Source organism: Haliaeetus albicilla, chromosome 28 (genome assembly GCF_947461875.1).
Source record: "Haliaeetus albicilla chromosome 28, bHalAlb1.1, whole genome shotgun sequence".
Classification (NCBI taxonomy): Eukaryota; Metazoa; Chordata; class Aves; order Accipitriformes; family Accipitridae; genus Haliaeetus; species Haliaeetus albicilla.
The window spans coordinates 12,045,768-12,073,736 of NC_091510.1; the positions used below are offsets into that span (position 1 = coordinate 12,045,768).

Consider the following 27,969-nt stretch of genomic DNA (forward strand, 5'->3'; position numbering starts at 1 on the left):
CAGAAATAAATCATGATCACTGAATAAACTGTGACAACTTAGCTCATAAGAAAGAGATGCCGTTAGTATATTGTCAGCTGAAGTGTACTCTAAGTAATAGATTCAGGAGTTACTTTACACAGCATTTGAATGACTTTCTTCCTCTCCTGACATTCTGTTTATAGCTCCAGTAATACATTTTCCCCCCATTTATAAATTTGTTGCAGTAACATAACTTTTCTGTCTGCAAGACAAAAAGATGACCAGAAAAAAAGGGGGTTTTTTTGTTCATGTTGCTCGTGTTTTTTCTTTTTTACAGAATCATTTGGCCCAAAGGCTACCATTTTCTGTAAAAGCTTTCCAACTAAATTAGCCTAAAAGGGTATCTCATGTAGAACTGGAGCTTACTGTAATGTGATGTAATCAGAAACAAAAATGAGAGCTCCCTTAGCAGCCTTATACTACATTCCTAGTGAAATATAAAGTCAACTCTGCTGCACATTACAAAAGCAAGAACATTTAAAAAGGTGAGTTTGGGCTGACTTGCCCCATTTGGATGTGCTTAATATCTCAAGCATTTTCTTTGCCTCCATGAAACCCAGTGAAGTTTCACAGCTATGTATACAAACAGGCTCTCAACGGCCAATTTTTGAAGTAGGAAGTAAAGGTTTTAAATTATTTTTCTAAGATAGTAAGTAGTGATAACAACAACTCTGGTCAGTTCATTAAGAAGGACAAGTCCAAACTTTATGATGGAGAGGGAAAAAAAAAAAGCAGCAAGAGTAGGGGCTATGCAGTTGCAAACCAAAAGAAGCAATTGAGAGAATATCTTTATCAATTTCATCATTACGGCAAACTCCAAAGAGATTTGCCAAGAATAATCTTATGTTTTCAATGCATAAAACTCTTAGGAAACTTAGTACTATGACTGTGTGTTCAGTTTTCATTTTTCCAGGATTATTAAGGAAGTCAAATACTAGAATTATTTTGCTTAATTACACTAATGATACAAAATACTGCGAGATGTATTTTTCCAAGTGCCATAATTCAAAGATTCTTCTACACACAGATCGTATTAATAGGAATCCTCAATGGGGAACTTAGTGGATCATCATATAAGTATGATGGAAGGCTCTCTGGAAAGTCACATGGTTATTGTGCTAGAAGTCTGGTGGGTTAGACCGCTTTGAAAGCCACCTGAAAAACAAGTAGTTACCTCTGCTCATTTTTCTTGGGCAGTAAAGACCTCTGTAAGACTGAATGGCTCTCGCTCACACAGAAAAGATTTTGAAATTGATATAGGTTGTAAATGAATATTGTAGAGAAAGGAGGACAAAACTTAAATTTCCTGAAAAGTTTCACCTAAGCCTTAGAAGATTATTTTTATTTCCAGGATCTCTGGAAAGATTAAATTGGTAAGTTTCACGGTTCTTTAATGACAAGTCATACTGAAAGACTTTCAAGTCATACTTAAAGGTTTTCAGTATGACTTGTCTTTCCTTAAAAATGAGAAAGAAAAACTTGGGTTTGGTCAGATTACAGTACAGTAATGTGATCTCAAATGACACTGAAGCAGTGTAAAAAATTATTGCATCCCCTTTGAAGCTACCATCCTCTTTCTGCTAATGACATAGTGCATTACTTCAAGTTTGATCCACAGATCTTATCCTCTATTAGTCTTTATTGCCTTTCCCTGGTCTATTTTATGTTTTTGCCATTCTAAGAATGGAAAGCAGAAAGTAGGTGTTTTAACCTCTTGCAAAAAAAAAATAAAAGCACAAGTGAATGAGAAGTGAATGATGCCTAATATCCAGAGACAACAGATGCCTGCCTCCTCCAGCGTGGCTGAGAGACTAAGCACTTGGTCTTGCATAATGAACATTAAAATTTAAGTGACAGAACTATTTGATATTCTCATGTCACTCCCAAGACTCAGCATTACAAATGAAGTGCTCTTCCATACCTGATACATCTGACACATGAGCAACACAGCCACCCACATGAAGTGAAAAACACTGTTCAGAAACATCCAAAACATCCATGGAGAACAGGTAGCAATCTGTGTAATATAGGTCCAAAATCCATCCTTTGCATAACTTGTCTCACAGTGGAAACCCCAATCTAGAGAAAAAACAGTGTCAAAAACCATACAGAAGATTTAAGATGTTTACTTTACAGCAACATAATGCCCACATTAGAATGTATTAAATTAAATAAGAAAATGACAGTGTGCTAAAGCAGTTTTACTTGCTCTCTCTTCCTTTCCCAACTCCTTGAATACATGACATATGCAGATACTTGGCTGTGATGAAAAAAAAAAAATCTAGGACAAGAAAAAACATAATCTTCTAACTTAAAATACCCAATATAGTCAATTAATAAAACGCAGTTCAATTCCAGATTAAAAATACCTAAAACTCAGATAAGGCAGAAATCTGTAAAAATCAATACCAGGAGATAAACAAAGTATTTACAAGCAATTAAAAAAAGTCAAACCCACACATTTACTCACAAGAGATACATCCATAAATCATCCAGCAGATCATAAAGAGCAGGAAGAACAGGTATCCCATAAAATAGCGATGGTTTCCTGCTCCTGAAGTTGCACAACAACAGGGATCAAATTACTACACTTTCAGATGACAACACTACACCAGAAAGTTTAATTGCTTGCTTACAAGTACTGCTTATTATTGTACAGAGAAACATTATTCTCCAATATTAAGCCAATAAAACTTCAAGACAGTGAAATTAGCTGGTTTACTATGATTTTTTTTTTACTTCTCAAACTAAGCAATGTTTTATTTTCTTCAATTTCTGTCACATTACAGCTGCAATTCACACAAATGCATTTCATTTGTAACATCTTTCATGAGCTAATAAAATTATTGATAGAGAATATTTAGAACAATGTTGGTGACAGCTGTTGCAGAGCCCTGAACAGCCAGGAATTACACATCAATAAATATTTTTCAAATTCCATTAAAAAATCGTCAGACTGCAGAGTTCACATTCTTAAAAGGAACAGAAATATGAATAAATATACAACCTCCCTTGATAATAGGCTAACTCGCAGCTTAGTTGTAAACCTGCTTGATGAAGCTAGCTAAAAATAAAATATCTAATAGAACTTGTAAAACAAATACATGTAACTGAACAGACGAGGACTAACAACCTGGCTAAAGTAATGAATGGGATAAAACCCATTCTGCTTAAGACAGAATTTAAATGCAAGAAAATTCAGTTACTAAAAGACTGATCTATTTTTAATATTAATTGAGCTAAAAAGATGCCTCTTATGCGAGTACATCATAATCCTGAAGTACTTGGCCTTCCTTCTGTTTGTAAAGTATGTCCACTGTTGCAACTTTCCAACAGCTCTAGGCTGTAAACTAAACCCACAGAGATGATAACAGGCTACAAAAGATTTGGCTGTCATCATCTACCAGCACAGCATTTACTTCTTCATTATGTCAAATATTTTGCCTGCTAACACAAGAGCATCCTCTGGAGGCAGAAAATAATCAAGTGCTTTTAGCAAGTGAACTGAAAACTATATAAATAAGTGATGAGGAAAAATACACATACAACACAAGCTAGACTAAACACAAGACATTTCCTTGAAAATCAAACAAGTTCCTTCAGACATAAAATAGGTTGTAACACTTCCTTCAATCACCTAAGACCATATAAGAAACAGTGTTGGTAATGTCCCTAAGGTATCACTTTCATTTGTATTCTAAATTTCAGAATTGGTAAGTTTCAAAAAATACATTTTTTTTAAAAAATGGAAGTTAAATGGTGACCTAGAGGTCCATCTGAGATGATGAGATGCTTCTTTCAGCAGAATCTTCAATGATACTAAACCAAATTCTGCTTAACAGGAAATCTCTCTGTATTTAGTAAAAAAACATACAGGTAGCATTTAAAACTATGACACAGGTACAATCTTGGTCACAGTTAAAAAAAGACTTTGGAAAAAGGAAGTTGAGAAACTGCCTTTTTTCTGTATCTTAAATAAGGCTGGACAAAATACAGCACTATTTCTACAGTTTCACCCTGGACTGGCAGGAACACAGTCAGTTATCCTCCACAGTTAAAACAATGCTGTAAGAATTGTCGCTAATTTCTTTTATATGGTTTTGCTTATATTATACATAAGTAATAACATGGAGTTATATCACATGATTTAGACTATTTGTTCATTTCTTAATTTTTCCTACTGTTAGCTCCTTGGAGAAGAATCTTTACTGGGGGGAAAAAGTGATCATTATTCTAAACCATAAAATAATTTCTCATATACACAAGACCTACCTTCTGCGTCACTGCTATCAGAACAATAATTCAGTACAATGTCATCATGACCCATGTGACGTAACGGTTTAAAATTTGGCTCTAGCTCCGTTCATGCTATTACTTGAAAACTAAATTTCTCTTGCAAGTCTGCAGTTTGATTTTGAAAAGTAACTACAAGTTTCATAAAACCTGTTATTATTCATTTTCAAACTACCAACTGTAAAAACCATAATGCTATTTTGATACTCCATTACAAAGATAAGCATAATCACCTTTAGAGACTCACTGTAATTTTAACTAAAATTTTGCAGGTATGATGAAAATAATTTGCCCCTATTGCCTATTTATTTATTTTCCAAGTAGTCTGCATTTTTTGTCAGCCTCTTCAGAATGGTAAAAATAGTCTCTCAATCTCTTTCTGCATCAAGTTTTATCACCAAAGGATTTATTTTGGAGTGTCTGTACACACTCTTACAATATTTCTCAGTCCTATCTTTAGTAAAAGTCTTATCCTTCTAACACATTCAAAGGAAGCCTACATAAAACATTTTCAAATTCCACCTTTCCAGAAAGGCGTGATTCATGTTTCCCTTTTTGGCAAACATACCATGAATGCTGTTTTAAGAACGGATTCTGTTTTGTAATCCTATGCTCAGTCACCATGTACCAATCTGAGAGAGACAGAGAAGCCATATAAGGTCATTTAGACCATCACTCCTTCCAGTTCAGGGCTGTTCCCATAGTGTGATTTCTAATGCTTTTTTCCCAGCATACTTTCAAGTGTCCTAATGTTTACTTTTACCTCCAGTTATCCCAGTCTGTACAAGACCACCACCACCAGTAGGAGGATTCTGCTTTTCCATCACCATTTTTTTTTAAAAAACTTTTCCTTCACCTAACTTAATCCCATTACTCACATGCTCTCTTATTACACACAAACTAAGGTCTTTCCTCCCTCATTTGTTTTTTATGCTTTTCCAGTTACTGATTAAAATACTGGATTCTTTCTGTCCCATGGACAAGTACTCCTCAGCACTCTTGCAAAACAAACTGTCACTAAACACACTCCAAAACCTGAGCCTATGCCCCCCAGCCTGTTGTAATTGAAAATGTCTTAGTTGTTCATTGTAAAACATCTAAAATATAAATCAAAAGTGCCTCAGGTAGTAACATCCGTAGGAAATATAAAGTAGAATGGACTGATTTGAGTCCACCTCAGTGAGACTTCAGTGATGTTCTATTACAACTCAAATACCAGCATTCACTATTTTACTACTCTTGATCATTAGACCAAACTACTGCGACTATCTGTTATTATATATATTTGGAAGGACTACAATGAAGCATTTATTGGCTGCCAGCTGTCAATGAATCCAGGTCCTAACTGCCCCCCAAGATTAAAGTTACCTCTGCTTGTGTCCTAAAAAAATAAACCAGTGAAGCAAGCTGCACTCATTTCCTAGCTGTGAAGCTTTCAGTGCTCCCTGCATAATAATGGCTTTCAAATAAGTTTCTCAAAATGTATGACAGGGAATAGTGGCATTTAGAGACTTTATTCCTGTTCTATAGCTGTTCCTTTCATCATCACTGGGGAGAATAAATGACTACCTGGGGGGTCAAAAAGAGGAGAATACCTCAATAGGAAGTCATTCTGTATCTAACTGCTATAATAATGACATTTTTGAATCGTGTACTTTCCCATTATATTACCAAAAATTATTGGTAAAGATGAAAATTTTTGTCTTATGTAAAGGAAAACAGTCAGCTGTGGAATTGGAACATGCCTTTTCTGCAGACTTTAAAAAGGAGTTAAGCTTTGCATCTTTTAATTACTAGAGTTTATGTTAATAAAAATAAATATATAGGAAACTGAATTAGACACAGAACAATTTTGAGGATGGGTATATAATAGACAATAGAAGTGAGAATAATGCAGAGAATCACATGTAGAAAAAATATTAAGCTCAATATTGAAAATGTTTTTCCTTCTACCAAAAGACCTTAACAGTTTTTCTCAGACTTTGGCAGAAGCCAAGTCACTTTCACCATGAAATGAGAACAGAAAAAACCCTGCAAAATACCCAGGGTCAACTTCAGAAGCTTCTCCCTTTTTTATCTGTTAAGACAACATGGTATTTTAGCAAATGACTCACCTACACAGTTACCCACCCACGGGCAGTGGTGATCAAACTTTGCTATACACCGATTGCATACACCACAGTGCTTGGACCTCACTGGCTTCCGTATCTGTAACAATTATTAACATTTGTTTAGAAAAGCAAAAAACCCTGACTTATCATAAATAGAAAAATACCCCTCAATTTACATTTAATTGATTGTGATATTGTTAACCCCTTAGAGAACTTCAAACTTGATGCTAATTTTTAAAGCAATCTTAGCTATTAAGCTTCATCTATACACTATTTAATACAAACTTCTATACAACCACATTGAAATCACTTTCACACTATTTTTGTTATATAAAGGAATTTTTTCCATACAAAGTTCTCCCATCACCTCCAGCTATTGAGCTTTATATAGTAACCAGTTTCATTTCAGCTTTTTAACAAAGAAAATAGAGAATGAGTTTGAGTTCCACAATTCTGTCAGTAACGTTCATAACTGAGCTCTAACATAAACTCTTCCAGCTTATTTTCTAAAGACAAGAATAGAATCAACAACTGGAACTCAGTGGGACTTCAAATGCTAAATTACTCCCAATGATTTTTTTTAAAAGTTTATGTTTTGAAAGAAATATAAAATGGCAATAGAGAACTGCTATTAAACTGTTCTGAGATATATATGCATACACACACATAATTTTTAAGGTGCCACATCTGTACATAATTTTCCAGATTAAATTTTGGGAATATTAACATCATTCATGTTATACATAGGTCAGAGCATTATAGTGTAACACTGATAAACCTGATAATTTTATACTTACTAGTTAACTTTCTAAAAAAGAAATGCATTACATTTACTATGGTTACTTTTTTTTTCCCCTTAAGCAGTTATTTCCTTTTAAATTTTCTGTGGTAAAACTACATATTAACTAGTCCAAGAAAAGTATTTGCTTGCAATTTGGCAAGCTTTATAAAAACTAAGATTTCCCCCCTGTCCTGATTACTACCAAATTGAGAAATACACTTGATTTTTGAAAGAAATTTTTTACTAGAAGCATCATTTACTGTGAGTTACAGAGGTGGTGGGATGCCATCTGTGACTTTCATAACTTGTTAGGTATACAACCAACCATCTTGGTAGGTATATTGGATACTTGGATTTTGACACTGGCAATTTATTTCCACAGTGATCATTTTTTTCTTCCTCTTATTGTTTGCAGGGGTTTTTGTGTACAGATACATTACAGATATATTATTTATTGAAAACACTGCTTAAATTAAGGATTACAAATAAACCCTGCCCTTGAAACTGCCTTATTAAGGCCAAAAAAGTGTTCAGTATAGGAACATCTAATTTTGGCCTAGCATTAAAAAACAAAACAAAACAAAACAGTGCTGCAATTGATTAAAAAATATACTACCAAGCAGGTACTGCAGAATATACTGAGGTCCAGACTTCCTGTCTCTGCAAGTTCTACTATCGTCTGCAGAAAAAAGAGAAAAGAAAAGAAAAGAAAGAAATTAGAATTTAGCATATAAACAAATGCTGACAACCATCATAACAGCTTCTTTTCAGATCCAGGGTTGTGAACGCTATTCATCTCAGGTACTTTCTACACACAGGAACAACTTAAATTCTGCTGAAACTGATTTTAAACCTACTTTATTAAACAAATATGCACATTTACTTCTAAATTAATTCTAGCTTATACTTATTCCTAGTCTATTTAGGTTTAGAAAAAAGGCAAGCTTATATTAATTTTGATACACCTACGCAGTGATTAACATCAGTTTGACTAACCTGTTGTTAAACTTATTAAAATTAATGCAGCTGAATTTCCAAACAGGAACATAAATAAAACTAGCTAGCAGGATCAGCCAGTCTAAAACCCAGACTTTCTTTCCAGAGGTATCCCATCAAAACCTTTAAATCTATATTCACCTCTTTCCTCAGATGTTGAAGCTTCAAGAAAGAAAAGAAATAATGCAAACCAAACCTCCTCTTACAGATAATGCTACACTTATGGGTCAAGCGATACACAGAAGTAGGAATCTGTTAAGCATGCCTTATACATTCACACTAAATGATGTATTTCCTTTTTTATTTTGTACACTCCTTCAGTGCCCACTACATTGTTGGAATAGAAGGAACCTATTACTCCATTAAATGGTTTCCAACAATTTTTAAAATTCAGCAGCTGAAATCATGCCATGTGAACCTTAAATGACATTTGCAACATATGGAAAATATCATGAAAACTTTTTTCCAGAATATTCTTCCTTGAACCAGAAGGAGCTCACTCCGCATAAATAGCCTAATGGCAAATAGATTAATCTGTTCCCTTTCAAACCACATATATCATTCACATCAAAGTGGTTTCTAACTGCAGAAGCAATAGAATAGTCGTTACAACTATTTTCTCATCACAGTAATATAAACATAACTACCTTAATTAGACGATGACCACTAAGGTGGGCATCTTGACCAAAGCCGCAGAAGTTTTCCTCCAAGATACTACACTTAACTGGTTTGGAAAAATTTATGGAAGCTTTTCCTCAAAGTAACCAGTAAGAGCTACAGTCAACAGTCCAGGGGTAAATCAGTGTCTTAATGCTTTCCCTGCTGATCTCAGGTAAACGAGGAACAGTCTTCACAGTTTTCTAACACTCCTAAGCCCTCAAAGTTGGACTATTCTTTTCTCCTTGCCTGTTGTATTTCCATTTGCTATTGGCCCAGTATTCTTGCCTCCATCACTGCAACCCTTCAGATCCCCTCTCGAACCACCCACTGCCATTCACAAGCCCTTCCATGTCTCTCTTGCAGCTTGCCAGCTTCAGTACTCAACATCCCTTTCTCATCGCCCTCTGTCATCCCTCACTGCTCTAACATTTCCCACTACAGGACTTAAAATTAAAGGGCCTCCCTCACGAGAGTAACTTTTGTAAATAAACCAGATGAACAGAAAGCAAAAAACCCAACGAGATGTATCTACTGTGATTTCAATGCTGCTGGTGTGGCTTTTGATACCTTAGACAGTTTCATACAATACCTGTTGGACAATTTCATACATAGTTCCTCTGATTTCAGTGGGAGTACACACTACACTACAGACTAACGAAAGGATGCACCAAGGAATGTACATGGTGTGATGCTCAACACTGGAGTTCAGTATTGTCCACAAGCAAGATCCCAAAGCTCAGGAGAACAGAATTGAATAAGAGCAGATAAATCACTTAAATATAACACTCATCAGAGCTTATAACATAGAGACCCAGGAGTACTCAAGTTAGAGCCACATTGCTGTGCTTTGTAAACCTTGGGTCTATTTTCTATGCTTTTGAACTATTCAAAAAATTTATTTATTTTTTATTTACTTATTTTAAGAGTGACTTGGGTTATTTTGTAACATAGAAGAAAGGACATGACGTATCAGAAGGATAAACATCTGAAACTGTTGCTTACTACGCATTTCCAAACATACTTAACTTGGTCATCTGGAATTAAAAGAATTTTTTTGGTTGCTTATTCCAAAGCTAAAGGCTAACTCAACATTAAACGTCTGGAGACAAATCATGAAAATGTGAGAAAGCACTACATTGCATGAAGGTAAGACACACACCCTAAGATGGTTTATACCCCTGATAATAGATCATCTTACAGTTTGGGTAGCTGCAATGTAAGAAGTCCAGAACATTCACAGCCATATGCATCTGCCTGAAGACGTTGCATTTTACAATTCCTATCCAGTTCAGCCAGGCTTTTGTAACCACGCTTAACTACTTAAGCAAGCAGATCAAATAAATTGCATATTTGTGCAATTTGCTGAATCCAAACCAAAGTGCAGTTGCTGATTATTCTATTTAATTTAGTCCAGTTGAAGGAAGAGAACTTAGTCTGGAATTTACTTTGGCAAATTTGCAATAATAGAAAGGGAATTTGCAGAGCAAATCTGCACATTGACTAACAACTCAGTTATAACCTATTGGAGAATACAAAAATCGTTTAAGCTATTGCAACCATCCTTTCAAAGGCTATTACACGTCCATTCCTACACACGGCCATAATTCCAAGTGGTCTGATGTCAATCCATCCACAAAGGTGTTTCCACAAATGACTGTGAAGTAGAAGCTCAAGGATGTGAGCTTCTAGGAAACTTACCCAAAATGAAACAAAATGCTTCTGCTGCTTGTATAATTTTGGCAATTTTTCAATGCTCAGTTTGGCTGCTAAGAACAATGCACTTAACAGAAATCAGAAGTGCTAATAAAAGTGTTATAACATCTCAGAAAGGTATCATTAGATCATCCATATTTTCTCTAACATTTATACCAAAACAAAAGCCCACCCCAGACTGCCAGGGGTTTTAGTTGTTTTAGCCTCAAAAATGTTTGTCAGTCTAATACTTTTAGATGTAAAAGTAAGGAAAATTGGAGGTGCTTAAAAGTCTGGGAGGTTTTTATAAAATCAAATGAACTAACACTTTCCCCACAATGGCTTATTTGTTTCAGTAAGGCAAAACTCTGAAACTTCACATTTTCACTTTCACCCAACCGCTTTTTAAACTTTTTATCTTGAAAATTTAAGTTACAATTTTATTTTATTACTCAAAAAGACCAAAATGCAACTTTGGACCAGTAAGACTTGAACATATGTTCCAAATGCAAAAAAAAAAAAAAAGAAACCTGGAAGACAAGACTTTTCAACATTTTAGACCTTTTGTTATACAACAATTTATTGAAATTTCACGTACTGAACAGGAAACTACTCTGACCAACTGGTGGAAGGCTGCTGAAGAACAAGTTTCACATAGCTCTTGGCTTTACCTTTTTCTTTTGTTCTTCCGTGGCTTTGATGATTCCTGGATCAGATTTCCAGGATTTTCCAAAATTGTAGAAAAGTGCAATGCTATTAGCAAGGAATGGAAGATGTATAAAGAAAAAATTGAGATGTGTTTAAAGTCAAGGAATCTAAAGTTTAAAGCCAAATTTCCTCTTGAAAACACCCACTGACAATTCTGAAATAAAATTTGAATAAATTTAATTTTTACAAATGCCCTTGAGTCACTGTATTCTGAAATTAACAAAATTCAGCGCTGCTGTAAGAACTAGCTTAGTACTCAGTATTTTCTATTGCTTAAACTTGAAAATTTACTTTTTAAAATGTCGTTCTCCATGATGCATTTCTAAGGCACTTATCCTTCTAAAGAATGAATAACGATAGTTCAGTTTTTGTAATTATTTTCCCTTTTAAATAAATAAAATTCCATTAAATTTATCTTCTTAAAAGTATTTCCTGTTTTCAAAATAAACATTTCAGAGCTCTATTTATGAGATAGACATTTGACTGCCTATGTCTTCAGTGGCTTGACATTCCCATTAGATCACAGACAGGACTGTTTCTAGCCATAGAAGGAATTGTGCTGCAACAACCATTGGTGCATGGCAATCATGTCTCAACACTTATCTCCAAGAAAGGTACTGTCTGAAACCTGGTCCTATTATAAGGCAATACCCATATTTTACATCAAAGTTATTTTTAACATACTAATACATCTAATACTTACAAAACCACAGGGTTTAGTATTCTCTGGAAGTGCTTATAAAATCAATTACCATATAAAGACAGAAAACAACCATTAGTTTTAAAATGTATTTCCTGTGTTGAATGACTTGCCGTATAACATGCCTAGTCTTACAACACTTGACATTTCTTCACCAAATTAAAACAATTTGAAAAACCAAATACTTCAGATAAGCCGCTTCCACAAAAAGCAGAAAATTATTTACTCTGATAAATCTACAAAAGACTTGACCAACCTGACTAAAGATACCTGTCAGCTGTTAGTCCTAACTGTAAGGACATGCCATATTTGAGAAAGATGTGGTGGCAGAAGCCTCTACAGCATTATCCAGGCAAAAAGGACACCTATTACTCAAGCACAGTCATCAGAACTTCTACTGTATATAAGTTTAGTATATTGTGTGTTTACATTACAAAACCCTGAATATAAGACTTAAAAACAAGCATTATGTGGCAATCTGTAGTGAACTGGTATGTAACACTTTAAAGACAACAACAAAAAGCCATTTTTTCAATGCTTTGAAAAAATCTGATTTTGAAATTAGAACAGATGCTCAAGTATGTTCTGCTATATATCTACAAGTATATTCTATTCTGTTTGACCCTATTGGAAAAAATGTTTGTTAAAGGCATTAAGCAGTATTAAGAAAAAAATTATATAAACCATTGATAACTACCTGGTACAGCTACAAGCAAATATTTAATGAAAACACACACAATTTCTGTAGAATAACTTCTCCACTGCTCTTGTGATGTGAAAAAACCCTGAATTATAAATACATACAAGTAAGGCCTCTTTTTGACTTCTGAAATACTAACAAAGCCTCATTGTTCATGTGAAGTGTATCCCGAATAACTTTTGTTTTCCTTCTGTTGGGAGGAGGAATTGGCTGTGAATTTCTAATTTAAAAATATTGGGAAGTTAAGTTAAAATTTTAATCATGTATCTTATACAATAGAATATTAGTATTAACTCACTAAAGGCTAATTAATCTTTCCTCTAACAAGCTGTTTCCAGCAGGTTTATAATAGGGAGAAAAAACCACCAGCTATACTATAACTTAAATACAGTTCTATTTGATACATTACAGATGATGAGTTCTGACTTTAATATTTACACAATCTAATTTCTTCCTTTTTTTTTTTTCTAAAACTACCTGCTGCCAAGTATAAGCTGGTTCAACTTACTTATACAGCTACAGAGAGATTACATTTTCTTTAGAATACTAAAAGTATCACTGGGGGTTTTGCCACAACAGTGAAAACTGTTTTTTCATTGAAAATACCTCAATCAGACATCTGTTACAAACAATAAAGGTACAACTGAAAAAAATCATATGACCTATTCCTAATTACTATACGTCATGTCTAGACTGTTGAAGATAGGGGGAAAGAATTTATTTTCTATCCAGTAGAAGGGGTTTTATAACCTTAAAATTTTGGAATTGTTTTTTTACTGACTAAAATTTGGGCAACCTGTGTGATAAAGAAGCCGTCCTTTTTCTGAACTTACCCTTCCCCCATTTTACTCCACAAAATACAGAGAGAGCATAAGAGACTTCCCACAAAGTCTAAGTTTTGCCTTTCCTTTTATCATGGTGGTGTCAGATGAGTGCAACACTGATGGTATAAACAGTGGCAGGTAAGGTACTTCCGTGCTGAGGATGGGAGATGTCAGGAGACTACATGAGAAAGTAGAGCAGTAACTATGTTAATGGAGAAAGACAAAGTCAGCAGTATTTTTCATTAGTATCTTCAAAACCCCATTTCTCATAAGTTTTAAGCAAAACTGAGGAGAAGGGATGAAAACCAACATGACTTTTAAGGAGGAAGGTAAGTTAGAATTGTCTTCTCCAGGATACTTGAGGCATATTACGTAAACAACTCCAACTGTGGGATTCATCTCACCTACCTTAAATCACTCAGTGTGCCTTCGTACACAACAGAAAAGAAAAACGCACATCCAATCTCTGTTCAGTATCAAGATATTTAAATTAAGTCAGAGGAGCAGTGCCCTCCAAGTGGCTTATATATGGATGTCCACACTAGAGGTATCTCAAGTTATGTTGAACTCCCTTTGAAGTTTACTTCCAAAGAGATCTTAGCAACTTGTATCACAGACATCTCTCAAAACTCTCCATAGGCAAGAAACCTTTGTAGGTTTGCATTAGCTACAGAGTAGGAAATCAGTTCTCCAGAGAGAGTGCCTTGTTTTGTCCTAACATCCTCCATTACAACTACGCAAGGAAAAATATGTTACCGTATTATTAAAGGCTGCAAAATGCATGATAAAGCAGGCATTCACCTTCTGCCCTGTCACCAATTTGCTGCCTTTTATGAAGTTTCCCCAGTTTTCATTGTGAGAGACAAAGCAGAAACACCCATGAAACACTTCCTACTTTTAGTCCTAATCAATATCCTTTTACTTATTAGAAAAAGTACAACAGGCTGAAAATTATTCCAGGAAACCATTTGGAAGCAAAAAGACCAACTCATTAAAAAGAAAATTAAAAGCCAACAAGCACCCCACAACCCATGAGTGAGGTAAACATGTGATGAGCTAATTTTTCATCCTGAACTGCAGACTGTTTAAAAGGGTGCAAACACATGCAGCTTCCTGCTATCACAGCAATACGTCATACAACAGTCTGAAACCAAGTAAAAAATGCACATTATATACCAAGATGCTCCCTTCCACTAACTACAAATCCAGTAATAAAGTCCTTTGCTCCTAAAGAGAAAAATCTGCAGCCACTGTAAGCTGTCAAAGATCAATACATGCTAATGAACCTGCCAATTCATAACAGCTGTACATCTGGATCCAGGAGTCCAGGTAGATAACAGCAGACAGTTACACAAGAAGCCTCATTTGTCTAGGCATTTATTAGACAAAACCATTTTTAATCAACTGAAGCTCTGCAAAAGCTCTCTACCTCTATCTTCTAACATTAAAAAACCACTTAGCTTGCAAAAACAATTCATTCACTGACATCTCCCCCACCCCAGATTTTTTTTTTTTTTTTTTAATTTTAATTTAGAAAAAGTATTTAGAAGTTCTGGATAGCTGGGTCTGGGGTTTGGATTTTTTGAGTCTTTGGTTCCTCTAGAAACATGGCTGCACACAAGGAAATGAACGGCTGCATTTCTTCCTGCATGCAAGGCTTTTTGCTGTTTTCCTGAAGCTAATTTTGGTAATATGAATGGGTTGGGTTTTTTTTTTTGTTTTAACTGCTTAACGGTACTCGTTGGCTTGTTACAGTTTTTAAAACACTATGCTATTGTAACAGCTTTGTGAAAGCATGAAAAATCATCATGAATTCTCTTACACCCAGTTTTTAAAATGATCCCTAATTGAAAAAGTATGCAGTGTTTGTTTTCTTTCATCTAAAACCCATCAATACATGAAATATATTTGAAATAAGATAATCAATACAGTATTAGTCAATGATAAATTATTTTAAAAATTATAAATTGGCTTATATCATCTCAGCATTGCAAGTAGTATGCTCTACCAAAAAAGTTTAATTAACGAAAACTGCACACTCCCATTTGCACCAAATGGAAGTGGTAGAACCAAAAAACCTGCCTGCGAACATTTTGGGTTACAGCAAACCCTGACATCTTAGAAAAACAGAGCAGTATAAGAACCTTCTGACATAACAGACACTATTTGTTCAGCTGGAACTGAAAACACTGCGTGAACAAGTGAGATATGAACTCAGTGCATGTGCCCTGAACTTTTACAGGACACAGGAGAATGTTCTACCTATAAGTGCTAATGAAAAAGAATGAAATGTGAAATTCTAGTCTCAAGTTATTAAAACTACTTTTAAATCCTTTTTTTTTCTTTTAAAAATAAAACTAAATTAAAATATAGTGATTTAGTGTGTAGGATTTTTGAGGGTTCTTTTCCCCCTACTCTGCAAACAGTAGAAGATTAGAATACACTAACAGAGCAAGACATAACTACCCTTTGTTATGGGCAAAATACAGTTAAAGGGAAGCAGCAAAATAGCAGCAAAACAGTGGCAGGGAAGCATAGCACTATAGACTCACATGATCTGTGTATTTATGGATATAACTTCGTCATTCCCAGCAGGAATAGGATTTCTATTTTAACAAATATAGCAGACTCAGAAGCTGCTGAGAAAAATCTAATAGAACGGAAATATTTACAAAAATTCAGTACACTAGATTCATCTAAACTGTTTGAATTTACTTTCAAGATTGGTCTTTTAGAAGACACATCATTAAGCCTTAGCATTTATAGGCTTGTCATGTGACCACCCTGAAATTCAAGAAAACACACTGCTAATCTTTGGTTTTGTTTGTTCTTTATGATACATTGTTTCAACTGCCCTTTTCTGTCTCATTAGCACTAAACCCAGAAGACCTAATGATCTTCCAGACACCTTCAAAATATCTACAAGTAAAGAATATTCTTACCAAACACCCAAATATTAAAGTAATAATTGCAGCAATTAAGACCTTTAAATTATTTGTAATACAAAGTTCCAGTAAGGCAATTTGTGATAGTTTAAGATTAGAAACTTTTTTCCTGAGCAAAAGATGGTCAGAACTTGTGAAAACTACCAGGATAGGTTTTATCACTTGAATGTTACAGACTATAAAGTAGTACTTTGGTCTGCTGTAAGTAATCATATAAAGCTGTAAAAATACAAGAATCCCTTCTCCAACCACAATGCTGTGCCTCATGCCATAAAAGTAGAGCAGGCATGCAATTTCTTTTTTCCAATAAAGCTACAGGGCAATTTTCCAGAAGAAGAATGAATTTGGAATCTTATTACAAAGACTTCCAATTAAAAATCACCAATTAAAGGAAGATGGCCTCAAGCACTAAGTCTCTAAAACTGCTTGTCAGAGAATTGTGTCAGCTCTAATGAAAGCAATTAGGAACTAAAGTTTTTAGACTACTACTTCTGTGTACAAAAAGACTGTTGCAAAGGTTTTGAGGCACCTACCTTAAATTATAGAAGCAGTACAGTATTTTACTGACATTCTGAAGTCAGACTTTATTAGGGTAATTAATTGTCTATGGTTACTACTTCTAGTGGGCAAGGAACATTATTCCGTGACCAAAAAACCCCAAAACTTCACGTTACATTAATCAGAATGGCTAACAAATAAAAATCTAGGCAAGTTGGTACAAATATGAAGAAAATACAAGCTTTAGGATAAAAATCTCACAATTTGCCAGCCTAAAGGGACAGCTTTCTACCATCATCAAGTTGTGTTGTCTGTGCAGCCATTTTAATATGGTCAAGGACTTGATTTAAAGTTGCACACATTCTTAGATTTGGTTCAAGTTGATGTTATGTTAGCACAAGAAAGCATTTCACTGTAGCTCAACATTTGCAACCCAAAACATGTAGTAGCATTAGCAAACGTGAGTTTCTAAAGAAACCCTATGGGGTACGGAGAACTGAGATTCAGAAATGAGATGGTGTAGTTATAATTGCCTCAGAAACTTGTATTTTACTATTTGCCAAAAGTCAGGTTTTCTTAACAAGAAGAGAAAAGCAACTTCACTCTAGAGGCATGACATACTTAGACAGTTCTACTCCATTCCATAAAACCTGAAAAAGTATACCTCCATTTTTAACTACTACTTTTTAAAATGTTTTTCATATTCATTTTGCACTCGCTTTCCTCATTCTGCAGTTACTAGTAATTTTAATTGAGTAAAAACATAGAATATCAGGCCAGAGAGACTGGTAGTAGGACCAGCATTTCTAAATAACTATTTCAAGACATAGTCATGCTAATACTGAATAGAATTACTTTTTTTTTTTTTAACTTAACAGCTACTAGATTTTCATTTTTAGGCTTTTAAAACGTGAAATAGCAGTCATCTCCAGTCACATGGGACTGCTATTATTCACAGCAGCACCTTTGCAAACACTGTCAGCATAGAAACCACGGGCAGCATGGAAGCAGGGTCTCCTCTCTGTTCCCAGCCCAAAAATGTGAGTCTCATTTAGCTAAGGTTGGAGAACATATTAACAAGATGATAAAAGGGTTGCACTGCTACTATCCTATTTCATGGTAATTCCTTTGAGGAGGAAAAGAAAACCAGTTTCTAGAAAAGCCAAGCCAACATCCATCACAAATACTAAGTTCACTTCAAGTATTTACAACTGTAAGAACTGTATTAAACATTTAATAAAACATTAAATCTCTATTTTCGTTTCTTGGTTATTGTAATTACAACACCCAAGGAAGTTGTTTAAAAATTTGAATATATTTCCTTAAGGTGGGGAACTGACGTTCTTCAGTGTACTCAATCATTTTCTACCCCTGTGAGTACAATAAGTTCCTATCTAGGCAGACCGTAAAAAACATAAAAAGATGGGCATATGCTGAATCTGTATAATCTAGTGTTGTTAATACATACATCTTCAAAAACTGAAAATACAGTTAACAAATGTATCTAAAGTCTGTACAAAATGGAATTTGCAAAATCTTTAGGAAGAACTAACTATAAAGCTAATTCCATTGAAATTGGTATATACCATGGAATTACCTACTGCTTTGCAGAAAAGCAGTGTGTAAAAATGCAGTCAATTACACCTTGTCACCTCACAGCCAGAGTATATTTTATAGAGTTGCTTACATTTCCCCCACTTAAGAAACTGGTAAAGCACAGGAAGCTTTGCAGACTACTGTAAGCCAATTTTGAGGAAAATCTTTCACATACTGAAGCAAAGCAATAGAGTGCACATTTTTAAAGCAGTAAAATAATTACCATCAATATAGAAAGCGATGTTTAATAGAGATAGCCATTTTAAAATTTTAATTCATTTACTTACTCTTATATATACGATATATCTAGGTATTAACTCATACTACTAACATGGAAAAGGATTACTTATTGCTGTACACAAAAAAAGGATATCATTCCAAAACCAGAAGAACCACGTCACGTACATCCAGAATTTTGTTGCCAAGTATATTCCAAGAGGCAGTGCACTGTGCATGGAGTGATCAAAGAATGACCTGTAAAGTAGGAGCAATGTCACATGATAAGTTTCGACTTATAAAATGTAAATCCTGAGCTATTGCTTCTTAAAAACACTTCCTGTTAAAATATGTACTATATGGGATATTGCAATATAAACCATAAAAACATTTTCCTCTCTTTTACCTTCAAAATTCATGAGAAATTCCCATCTTCAACCTGTCCAGGTGAAGGGTCATGACTGAAAATTATTTAACTAAATTTATACATTTGCTTTTGAAGTGAATGTCAAGAACTGGACAAAAAAGGTAGAATGAGTAAATACTCATGCTAAAACAACACTGTGAAAGCACTTAGAAATGTGTCAGATTCCTAGCCTACACAGATAGTGGTTGCAAACTACATTTAGTTATGAGATTTCAGTGCTAAAGATATTTTGGAAACCCATGCAATGAAAATTACACATTAAAATTACTTCAGCAAGAAAAAAAAGCTTAGGAGACCTTGGTGTTATCAGCCTACATACTTGAAATATTTCAGATTCTTGAATCTTTTGCCAATAGAAAGTCGGAAGAAAACCCAGATTAATTTACTTCCAACATCACTAGATTTGCCAAGTTCTAAGATAGAATGCTGCTACTTTAATTAAAAAAAAAAAAAAAAATTAAGCCACCAGAGTTATTTTCTCCTTCTTATACTCTTGCATTTCAAAGACTTCTCTGAATACAGTTGGTCATAGTGGAGACAAACTAGGTGAGTGTCTAGGTTACTCCATATTCAAGAAAAAAATTGCTAAACATATCAAAGATCACACTGAACTGCTAAACTCCCCGAAATAAAACTTCTTCCATCATCTGCCTAAACTTCCTTACATTGATGCATTTTGCTTTTTGTCCTGGTGGTGCCCTCAGGTCTGCCACAGAAACACGTGTGCACTGAGTAGTTTCCATTTCACTCCTTTACTCCCTTGCAGTAACTGTCTCTTCTCTAATGGAAGTTTCTTAGGCCTTTTGAGAAAATCCTATAAGGAAAATGAGCTAAGATGGTGACTAATAAGTGAATATACACTTGGACACACAGTAGTTACTCAGCAGTAATCTTTCAGCGATTTTTGCGCATTTTTTGTGTGTGTGAAAAGAGTAGGGAGGAAAATACAGCTAGGCAGATTAGCTAAAAATTCCACAGGGAAAGGAAATCCTACTAGAATAATAGCAAAAGATTCATTCAAACCTGGGCTTTGTGAAAAACACTTCAAAGTACTTATACTAAACATTAAGCAAAGGATAAGAGAAAGTAAGAATGTTAATCCTGAATACGTGTCAGGTAGGTAAAAATGTAAAGCTTGACAGAACATAGATCTTGAGAAACTTGAAGAAATCTTGCCCTTGCTTCATGCAGGAGGCATGGTTGAGGATCTGCATTGCCAAATAAATTATTTGTAGGAGGAGGTCAGCAAATTGCACAGCCGCAGAGATGACAAAGAGACTAAACAGATCATGTTGAAGATCCTGGAGAGGTAACAGCTTGATGCCCCCTCACCCCCTTCCTGGTGTACTAAGTTCACTAAGATTCTATAAACTTGCTTTACAGAACAGATATATTTTCTTTTCCTCTTTAAAAGGAAAGGAAGAAGCAGCAACTGTTTCTAATAAGCATTACATTCAATACCAGAAAAGCAGAAAGCTCATAAGTATGAAATAGTAAGTCCTTCTATACACGCCACACATGACAATGAAAAGCAAAGCACAGATGAAGTAGTCTACAGATCCTGAAAATCTGCTGAAGCATGCCTGTGTGTGTATATGCACATGCATTTACAGATAATTAAAGCAATCAGAATCACAACTAAAATTCTTTATGATCAGGTAACAAATGAAAAACATTACTAGAAAGCAGCCTTTTTCTTTAGTCACCTGTTTCTACAACAACAGAAGCTATAAAACCTGACTCTAACTTCATTTATCTCTAAAAATCTCTTCAGATGCCTTTGGGTATTCAAATTCTAAAAAAATTTGGTTTTAAAAGCAAACTCATACATGCATTTTTTCTATTTCTTTCTAGTAACTTTTTTCTTGACTGTTTTCTTCAAAATTCATGCTGATTACTGTAGACAGACATTCAGCACCCTCTTCTGGAGAATGACTGAACTTCTGTTCTGCTCTTAGCTTCTATTACCTCAGTGGTATTCACCCAAGGCAATTCCATGGCTATTCGCAAGACAACAGAGCATTACAAGAGCTAAAGTTCCACAAGATCTTTCTCAGAAACAGTAATAAAAAAAATTCCAACAAAAAATAAATGTTGCATGTCAAAAAACCCACGCAAAAAATAGAAAGTTAAGATTACTTATCCAATAAAGATGCCAGCAAAACACTTGTGCACACACTAAACAGACAGCATCCTAGTAAAACACTTACTTTGAAAGAAACTGCACCATAGCCCAAACGCCACCATACATCAGCCCTTTAATGAGCCAAGAATCAATGTCTAGGTCTGCTATAAACCCAACCAGCCAAATTACTAGGAAAGGAGTTCCCAGCATCACCTTCTGACGGAATTCCTATATAGAAACAAACATCAGTAAGTGATTCTGTTTTTAGGAACAGGTTGTATAATAATATTCTACAATAAATAGGACAGTCACAAAAACTTAAATAAATTTTCAGGAAGCTTGGCACAGGGGGAGGAATCTTCAGAAATTTTTGTTGTTTCCTATTTTTACATATCTCCAATGTATGGACAAGAAAGAATCCTCCTAAAATTTTATAACAAATCAATAATTTTATTTGTTTTTAAAATAACTGCCTTTTAGAGACTTTACTGTTAATCCAGAATAAAGGCAACAGTACCTCTTTTTTAAGAATCTAAGTGTATACAATTTTTAAGAATTTAAGTGTATAAACTACTACACAGCACATGGCAATCTCAGTGAACTTTAAAGACTGAATTTATGGAACAAAGTCATACTGAAGTGTCTATGAAGACAGAACCTTTTTTGTCTTATACTATGTGGGTACAATTCCTGATTAAGGCACTGAACCCTTTCCAGATATTCAAAGCACAGTCACAATGCATATGTACACATAACACAATGCACAAATCACTTAAAGTCAATAATCACTGCATTATTATATTACCACAAGATTAAAGCACAGTGCTTTAATCATCAAGATGCAATGTATCTTTGAAGCAAGAAGTCATAAGAAATCAGTGATAGCAATACTTAATATCCAGCACAACACTCTGCATGATAAGAAAATATTAACTCTATGCAAGTTCTCAAACTATAGGCAGGTAGACAGGTCTTCATGCTAGAGCAACACGTTACCCTTTATATCCTCATTTCTTGTCTCCTCCTATCTACAGTGTTAAATAATAACCTGAGAAGAAAAAGGCCTCCACATTAGAGATTCATATATTACATCATACTGCCAAGACTGAGTGCTGCTTTCGTTCAACTCAAAACACTGCATAATCAGAGAGGAGATCAGAGTTCACGATATCTAAAACGCTTCTTTCCTGAGACACTTGAGAGTCAGCTTTGTGAAAGTCTTGGCTATCCCCAACAATACCAGACCACTTGGTACTTTCCTAACATTCAATTAGAACAAAAGCTAAAGGTAACTGTGTGGAGGCTTAGGGTTTTCTTTCCTCCTGCCTTGAACAAAGATTTGTTTTTTTTCTTTTGCAATTACTTTTGTCATAACAAAAAGGCGTTTCCCAAAACTGAAACGTGGGGAAACCCAGTACTGAACTGCTTACCTTAAACAAACACACAGGCCCCCAAGCCAACAGCAGCAGTAATATTGATTTACGTGTTACACTACTTCTTACCTTATCAGCTTTTAGTTTTCTCAGAAAGGATGGACTGTCATATCCCTTTGCCTGTCTTGCTTCCTGTAGGTGATTGATCATCCAAACGTTTTTCCTCTGTTTTGCTAGATCAAGTGGTGATTCTCCCTGCCAAGAGTATAAAAGTGGGAAACAGCCAATTTAAAAATAAAATGCATTCAGAGCACTTTTGAAACAGAATATTGCAGGTAAAAATAATACATTTTAAATCACATTAAGCTACGTTCTTGCATACTTTTTGCTCTGCAGCTTACTTGACACCAAACATCATTCATTCCTTTTGGTCTTTTTCACTCTCTCATAACTATACATGCGTGGACAAGTAGTAGAATATTAAATGTGTGATCCTGACAATATGTATGTCCTGACATAGCAATAATTGTTGCCTTTGGCATAACACATCTACGTTTCACTGTTCTACACAGTCTACTAGTCTGTAAATGAAAGACTGTGCTTCCCCCTCAGCTATTGACAGGCAGCAGAAATCAAGCAAAGAATAAGAACTTGTGACCCACTGGATCATGGAAACTCTCCCAGTCTAAAGCCTGACTTCTCAGATAATCCTTTGCCCTTTTGGCAGAGTGAAGTTACTAATATCATGGAACGTTTCTATAAGGAACTTTTTCCACAAGCTTAATGTTCTTATATTCATCTCAGTTATGGAAGTCCTAGGAAGAAAACAGGAAAGAATAAACTGATTGCTCATGTCCAACTTATTCCAAAACTCTGAGCTTTTATGCTTAGCTTGTGCTTCATATACTTTGGCTGCTAAGCCAGCAACGGTCCATGCTTTCTCTTTCCCTACTTTCAGAGAGGACTGACAGACAAAGCAAAAGAGAGAGAGATACAGGGGCTAAAGGTGCCTGCCAAACTGATTTGATTTTATTGCTTTCTAAACATTTAGGAAGAGAGCTAAGTGAAAGTTATTGACTGGGTCTAAAATTATAGAGGAGGCAAGAGACAACCAATTGCAGGTACCTCCAGCTTCAGTTTTGCATTTGACTCCTCCTCTCTTCTACTGGAGTTAACTCCCCTCCTAAACAAACCATTCATGGAGGCTTGAAAAATGGCTGAATCCTCCATCGCTCGGCCCCCTCCTAAAAAAAAAGTGAGACAGGTACCAGAAACTGAAATTACCCAGAAAGGGCAATAATTACTATAGACAGAAGAGATTTCAAAGATTAAAGAGTACAGTTAGCTACCTATATCCCATAGAAAGACAATGGGAATTGAGTACTTAACTGTCATTTTTGCCTTTGAAATCTTGCTCCAAACCTCTTAAAGGAGACTAAATAGCACAGACTACAGATTAAGTGAAGCTTTTTGCTGCTTAACAGGATCTTGCGCTCCTGTGCGAGAAGTTTAACTAGCAAAATCAGTTAAAAAAAAGAATAACCTTCTGACTTAACTTGGATTCAAAATTGTTTAGCCAGATGTTTAAGAAACAGATTAAGTTAACTCCATCCTCAACAGAAATGCCTGAAATCAAACTACGGTGCCTGCTTCATCACAAATTTAATAGCACCTTGAATTGCTAATATCTGGAAAACTCCAGAGATGATGCTGTTTTAATATCACCTTATATATCTAGACTGTAAAGATTACCTGTGGACAAGCAATCCCCTCTGGGAGTTGATCTCCCAAGTAAATCCTGAAGTTGTCTTGGGGTCCAGCTGAGCATCCCTTCCACTAGAGGGCCATGAGACACCTAGGAACTGCCTAGATAAAAAGATTGAGGGAGCTTTAAAGAAGTCTTTGACTATGCTTCTCATCATCTGGCCATTTTAATATTTTCCTTGTATTCACAGGGGTGATGGATGGCTGACTTGCTTAGAAAGAAAAAAAAATAATCAGGGAACTTAATCTCGTAACACACTTAGTTTGCCAGCAAGTAATAAGGCTTCAGTAGTATATATTTAAAGTGTTTAGATAGAAAGAATAATCTGAAGAGTAATTACCATAGGGAACTTTACATGTAGACTTCCACAGACAAGCCTACAGATACACTGCATAATCAAGAAACTACATCTAAAGTTCATTCAATGATTTGTTAACAGATTTAAAAAAAAAAAAATCTTCCTTAAACCATAAAAGCTCTTTTAGGTCTCTATCACTCTAGAAAAAAGGAGCTTCTCCTTATACTTAAATAAAATTTAAAGGTTTCCCCCCCAGCCCCCCAGTGATAAGCTGTGAAATCATGTCCTCATCCCTCATCTGCCCAATCTGTCTACTGGTATGGCAAGATAATTTCCTTAACAAAAAACCCACTCTATTTTGACTACTAAAAAGCAGTTTCCAACTTCAACTGTAATCCAGTTCTCAGTAAGGAAAAAGAAAGTATCTTAGTACCAAAAGAAAAGTATTATTTTCTTGTACAGCATAATATAAAGAGGACAAATAACACAAACCAGGACAAACCCCACTGCTTGTATCAAGATTTATTCTAGAATAAGAGTGCCATTGTTCATGTACTTCTCAAACTGTCATGCAAAGTAAAAAGAGCACCTTACTGAGATGACTGGTTCCAATTTGTTCCAAACCTAGGCAGCCAGCAGCATGTGCATTTCTAACACAGACTGCCTAGAGCTAGTAACAACAAGGTCAAAGCTCGCACCTAATGTTTCAGCCACTTCATAATTTGAAAAAGATGAATGGCTTTCAGCCAATGTATTTCTTTAACCTGAGCTGTCTTACCACCATTCTTGGTCAATTCCATGGGCTATCTGAGAAAAGGACCTCACTAGATAGTGCTGCAGAAATCTGGAATTGACTGCATCAAGAAAGGAGCCTTTCACGATTCCTGTTATTTCTGAAGAAACATGAGCCAGACACTTAACCACCAGGTTTTGGCTCAAAGAAAACTTTTTTGCTGAACAGTCAAAGGAGAAGCACAAAACTGAGTTTCTATATACCTATAAAAAAATCAACCAAATTCTTATGTTTCCTGTATGTTTACTATCACCCAAATCAGCATCTGTTATAAAGCCACTGGCAGGATGGCAAAATTGCCACTGCTAGAATGATTTTGATCCTCTGAAGATCCTAGAAACTTGGGATGGCATGCAAGAAACGTAGGCTCCACCGCAGAAGGCAGGCAGTGGTTCATGAAACCAAGCACATGTCTTCTGGCATGACTGGAAAGATATCATGATCCAGCAGGTTCAAAAACCTATTTTTCTACTGACTGCTGCTGTCTGTCAATAGAGAAGGAGAGACCATGAACTGCTTCAGGCTAGCAGATACTTTTTCATATGAATTTTTACTATGGATTTCATAAGAGTTCAGAAATATAGGTAAGGTGATGACTTTAAAACTCTAGTCACACTAATCAGTCTACCAAGGGAAGCAGGGTATAACACACTGATTTTTTTTCCACAAAAATACTTTAATTTTTAACACTAGGTGGCATAGAAAAAAGCTTTTCAACCGTTTACAAGAAGCGATACTAGAAGCATAATTCATCCACACGACTGACCTTACAGACCAGGAATAATTATTATATATTCACACCAGTACATGAAGAGGCTAGTTGATTTGTTTTAAACACGTGAAAAGCCATGTGAGTTTTCTAATGAGTTTTCATTCATGATCATCAGTATTTCTGATATTCTGTTGTGGATGTAGGACCGAGAAAGCTACTAGCAAAGTTTGACTGCACCCTTAAAAAGGCTATTCCGTGCTGTTCAAGAAAATGGAAGTGTGTGTGTGTGTATATATATATATATATATATTTTTTAGCATATTTCTATCACTTGTGGCCAAGCAAAATAGGCCCTGGCCATCTTAATCAGTAGGAAACATGGCGAAAGGTCAAATAAATTTAATTAAGTATTAAATATTTATAAAATGTAGATTTACAGCTGTATTTTCCAGTATAACCACTCCATCTGTAACACTCATTAAGTGGAAAATACAAATATTTGCAGAGAACTTGAGCAGAGAATTCTTTTTCTAAAAGTGACTTCTCTGACACCACAGACGAAACAGCTTGGGTGGTAAAGTGCATCTAATTTGATATATAGAATAATCTGGAGGCAATGGACAAAACCACATTCACTAGGTGCACCTCCCGCTCCTGGAGAAGCTCTTACAGACTCCAAGTCTGTGGCATAAATTCTAACAGCTGCTTGGCTGGCCTAACATATGCTAGGGAGGGGCTCTGTTACTGCTGAACCTAGCTTCATTGTTAAGAGGTTCTGGGAGAGTGATCAGGCAACTTAAAGTTCTGATGCAAAAAAGAGCCCATTTTCTTATTTTATTCCTACTGGTATTTTTAGTCCTTCAACTTCCTTACTGCCTCTGGGAGATATAGTAGAGCATTTATTGTCTCTCTGGAAGAGGACAGAAATGTCTCACTTCTCACTCCAACAAACAGACAGTCACCCCAGAACTTAACTAGAAGACATCCAGTCAGATTTCCAATTTTGCATCCAAATGCACAGGTCTTCACGCAGGTGGTCTAATCACACACCCCACTCCCATATATTTGCACATAACCGTTGGTAAATTATTTACATGAATGCTTTTGAAGGTGCAGATTTAGTGGCTATGCATCACTGTTAAGAAAAACTGATTCCCATATTAAATATTAGTGGCATGGCTTTTGCTTCATCTTCATGATCCCACCATACCCACAATAATAATCTATTCTTGAGATTTATCATAGGCTCTGTTATTTCTGCCTCAAACCACTTACAATAAAAACAGACCAAGTGTTTACCTTTATATTTTGAGCATCAACATTAGCTCCAGCTTCTAACAGAAGGCTAATAACTGTGGTATTTCCTGCTAGCACAGCCCAATGCAATGCTGTGTTTTTGTGATATTTGTCTCCAAGATTAACAGAAACATTAAATGTAAGTAGTAATCGGGTTGGATCCACACTAGAAAAGAAAATTCTTGTTAGATCTACAGAAGATGAACTCAAATACATACCAACTTAATTGTTAATGAGTTCAATTTCTACAAAGACCATTGATCAGCGACACTATGTAGTAGCAAAGTGACATTTTTTGCCCATGATTATGAATGGCTCGACTTCCTTTCGCCCCAAATAGCAACCACAATTCTGTTGACTTTTAAAGGAGCTCAGTAAGACAGCTTGTTCTGGGATGCCATGAAACATTTATTATACAATTCTATTTTCACGTTTACTA

General features: G+C 35.3%; 1 protein-coding gene across 1 annotated transcript in view; it reads right to left on the reverse strand.

Annotated features, from left to right (window-relative positions):
* ZDHHC17 (zinc finger DHHC-type palmitoyltransferase 17) overlaps positions 1–27,969 on the reverse strand; it is a 77,146-nt gene that overhangs the window by 5,379 nt on the left and 43,798 nt on the right. Inside the window, exons 7-15 of the mRNA XM_069773476.1 lie at positions 27,534–27,696; positions 22,796–22,921; positions 21,379–21,521; positions 18,897–18,999; positions 11,226–11,348; positions 7,823–7,885; positions 6,429–6,522; positions 2,492–2,575; positions 1,943–2,100 (exon numbers count right to left, since the gene is read on the reverse strand). Coding sequence (XP_069629577.1) covers positions 1,943–2,100; positions 2,492–2,575; positions 6,429–6,522; positions 7,823–7,885; positions 11,226–11,348; positions 18,897–18,999; positions 21,379–21,521; positions 22,796–22,921; positions 27,534–27,696 — 1,057 coding nt within the window. The remainder of the gene's footprint in view (positions 1–1,942; positions 2,101–2,491; positions 2,576–6,428; positions 6,523–7,822; positions 7,886–11,225; positions 11,349–18,896; positions 19,000–21,378; positions 21,522–22,795; positions 22,922–27,533; positions 27,697–27,969) is intronic.